This window comes from Chenopodium album, chromosome 5 (genome assembly GCF_948465745.1).
Source record: "Chenopodium album chromosome 5, dcCheAlbu1.1, whole genome shotgun sequence".
In the NCBI taxonomy this organism is placed as follows: domain Eukaryota; kingdom Viridiplantae; phylum Streptophyta; class Magnoliopsida; order Caryophyllales; family Amaranthaceae; genus Chenopodium; species Chenopodium album.
The window spans coordinates 77,281,108-77,283,541 of NC_137838.1; the positions used below are offsets into that span (position 1 = coordinate 77,281,108).

The 2,434-nt window shown below is 38.2% G+C and overlaps 1 protein-coding gene across 1 annotated transcript; it reads right to left on the reverse strand.

Moving 5' to 3' along the window:
- Positions 1 to 405: 405 nt before the first annotated feature.
- LOC145633215 (putative disease resistance protein RGA3) lies at positions 406 to 2,434 on the reverse strand. Its single transcript, XM_081685487.1, has 2 exons — positions 2,337 to 2,434; positions 406 to 2,290 (listed from the first exon to the last, which is right to left on the reverse strand). The coding sequence occupies exons 1-2, from the start codon at positions 2,432 to 2,434 to the stop codon at positions 406 to 408; spliced, it is 1,983 nt and encodes a 660-aa protein (XP_081541613.1).

Sequence of the window (2,434 nt, forward strand, 5' to 3'; positions counted from 1 at the left end):
GCTCTAAACTGAAAGGATCTAGACAAACTTAGATCTTAATATATCAAGTTTGGGTTTTATTAATCTATTTGCTTGTGATATATATAAGAGAATAAAGAAATGTTAAATTTGATACTTTTTTTTTTTTGGATCCAATTACATTATTTCTTTAAGGTATAATTAAGAAATAAGTATTGAATTATGTTGTGTATATATATATGTATATACTATGTACAAGTATTTAATAATTACAGTACATTGGATTCTTCTGAAAGGTGCATATCAAAATTTTATCATCCAATTCTAGTTGGAGGAAGTACAAATTTCTCATGACACACAAGATACTTTAAATATGAACTGCCATAAAGATGATTAGAATAATTGTGGTTCATTGATATTCAATATATGGAGTAAATCTCCATTAAATTAAATATTTTCGGTGTCATACATTCTTCCATCAATGAATACCTTGGGAACATATTGGATCTTCTTCCAGTCACCACCAACGATTCGATAACATCTACTTGCTAGCTCTGCATTTCCTTCGATGATCAACTGTTTCAGAGACGAGGGCATTTTCTCGTCAGGCAATGACTGCAAAGCAGTGTCATTCGTTATCACCAGATTAGTTAAGGAAGTAAACTCATCTAGTGGAGGTAGTTCTCTCAACTTGCGACAATCCACGATCTTGAGATTGCAAAGGCGAGGCATTTTCATTGCAGGATCCCATTGTTCAAGCCTTGCCATGTCTTCAACTATTAGCGATTCTAATGATGGGAAACACACTTCTTCCTGTACTGCCTTGTTAGAAGAATGAAAGCTCATGTATGTTACGCGGTGCAGTTCCTGGACATGAAGGGTTTTAAGGCACGGAAGATTGTGTAGTGGAGGTAATATGTTACATTCATAACACCGTTGGAGGTGGATGGCCGTCAGCTTACTTATCGAGCTGATCCAATTTGGAAAGACAGGACCTCCATATCCAATTATTTGCAATTCTTCCAAATCTTCATGTGGTTCAAGTCCGGCTAGGACTTCATTGTCTTGGAGTTGATCATTTCGATAGTTATTCCATTCGAGTTCCAACCTTTTAACGAATTTCTTTTCGTTCATCTTAGCTTCCTTAGCTTCATCTTCACCTTCAACCCTTTCTAGATTTGTAAGGCAAAGTGAACCTCGAAGTTGTCTCGTACCCTTTAATTCTGTTATTCGACACCCATCTTCATCACCCACAACAAACGCAGGAAGCGTTTGGAGATTAGATAGCCTTCCAATGTTAGGAGGCATACGCCACAAAGTTTTTATATCTGCCTCGAGATGCAACAGGTTGGCCAACCTTGTTGTATCTTTAGGCAATTCGAGTATGTAACAACCAGTCAATTTGAGGACTTCTAGTCTATTGAGCTTGGTGATAGACACAGGAAGCTTATCAATTTCTGTCGACGACACATCCAGGAGGCGTAGAAGTTTCAAATTCCCAATCGATCCAGGTAGCTCTTTGATGTCAGTGTTACTCAAACTGAGTACTCTTAGAGTTTGTAATTTACAGAACAGACCATAACTTAGTTTAGCGAGTTTTGTTCCCTCATATAATGAGGCTAGTGTTCGGAGACCCTTGCAAGATTTTTCCATTTCCTTCAATATTGAAGGTGCAATCTTTTTTAAATTAAAAGATACATGTCGTGCTCTACGAAAGCAAACATACAGCATCGAAGAGTGCCTGTTCTGGCTCAAAGAGGACCAATACGCATCAGCTTTTTTGTTAAGCTGAACGTATATGTAAGAACTGACTTCTTGAGCATATCGATGGACAAATTCATGCATTTTGTAAACCTCTAGCTCACGGTCGTAGATGATTGTAGACCGTGATAGCAGCTCATGAAACCAATCGTTTCCAATCTCTTCTAATCTTGCATGATCATAAGAGTTCCTAGGAATCTCTTGCTCAATGAAACCTTCTAACATCCAGTATCGAACCAAATCTTCCTTCTGAAAGTGGAAATCTATAGGGAACAGAGAGAGATAACAGAAACAATTCCTTAGACTTCGACACAGATTTGTATAATTCAGCTCAATTGATGGGAAGATTTGTTCCCTAAGTTTGGGGATATCCCATAAATCACTTTGCTGAATAGACGACCATCTGTCTTCGGACACAGAGGAGATATGAAGTCTGATGGTGTTGGCAACCAACGGTATGCCTTTGCAGAGATTCTCGGCTACCTTAAGTGATATTGTGTCCCAAGAATAATGTTCGCGTTTGGAAGAATTGTGTAGGATGATAGATTGGCAGTCCTCTGTTGATAGTCCTCTGTTGATATCAAGAATTTAAGTAGGGTTGCCACACATAGATACACTTGAGTTTTGTGAAGGTTGTGCTCTGGGCAAGCATAGTAAGAAGCCTTTTCCTGTTAGAAAGTCTTGGAGAGCATCTGAATGTCTTGAGTTGGTGCAT

Coding starts and splice junctions, on each gene's coding strand:
- LOC145633215 (XM_081685487.1), bottom strand. CDS start 2,434: ATGCACCAACTCAAGACATTCAGATGCTCTCCAAGACTTTCTAACAGG. Junction 2,291..2,336: donor ACAACCTTCACAAAACTCAA/GTGTATCTATGT, acceptor TGATATCAACAG/AGGACTATCAACAGAGGACT.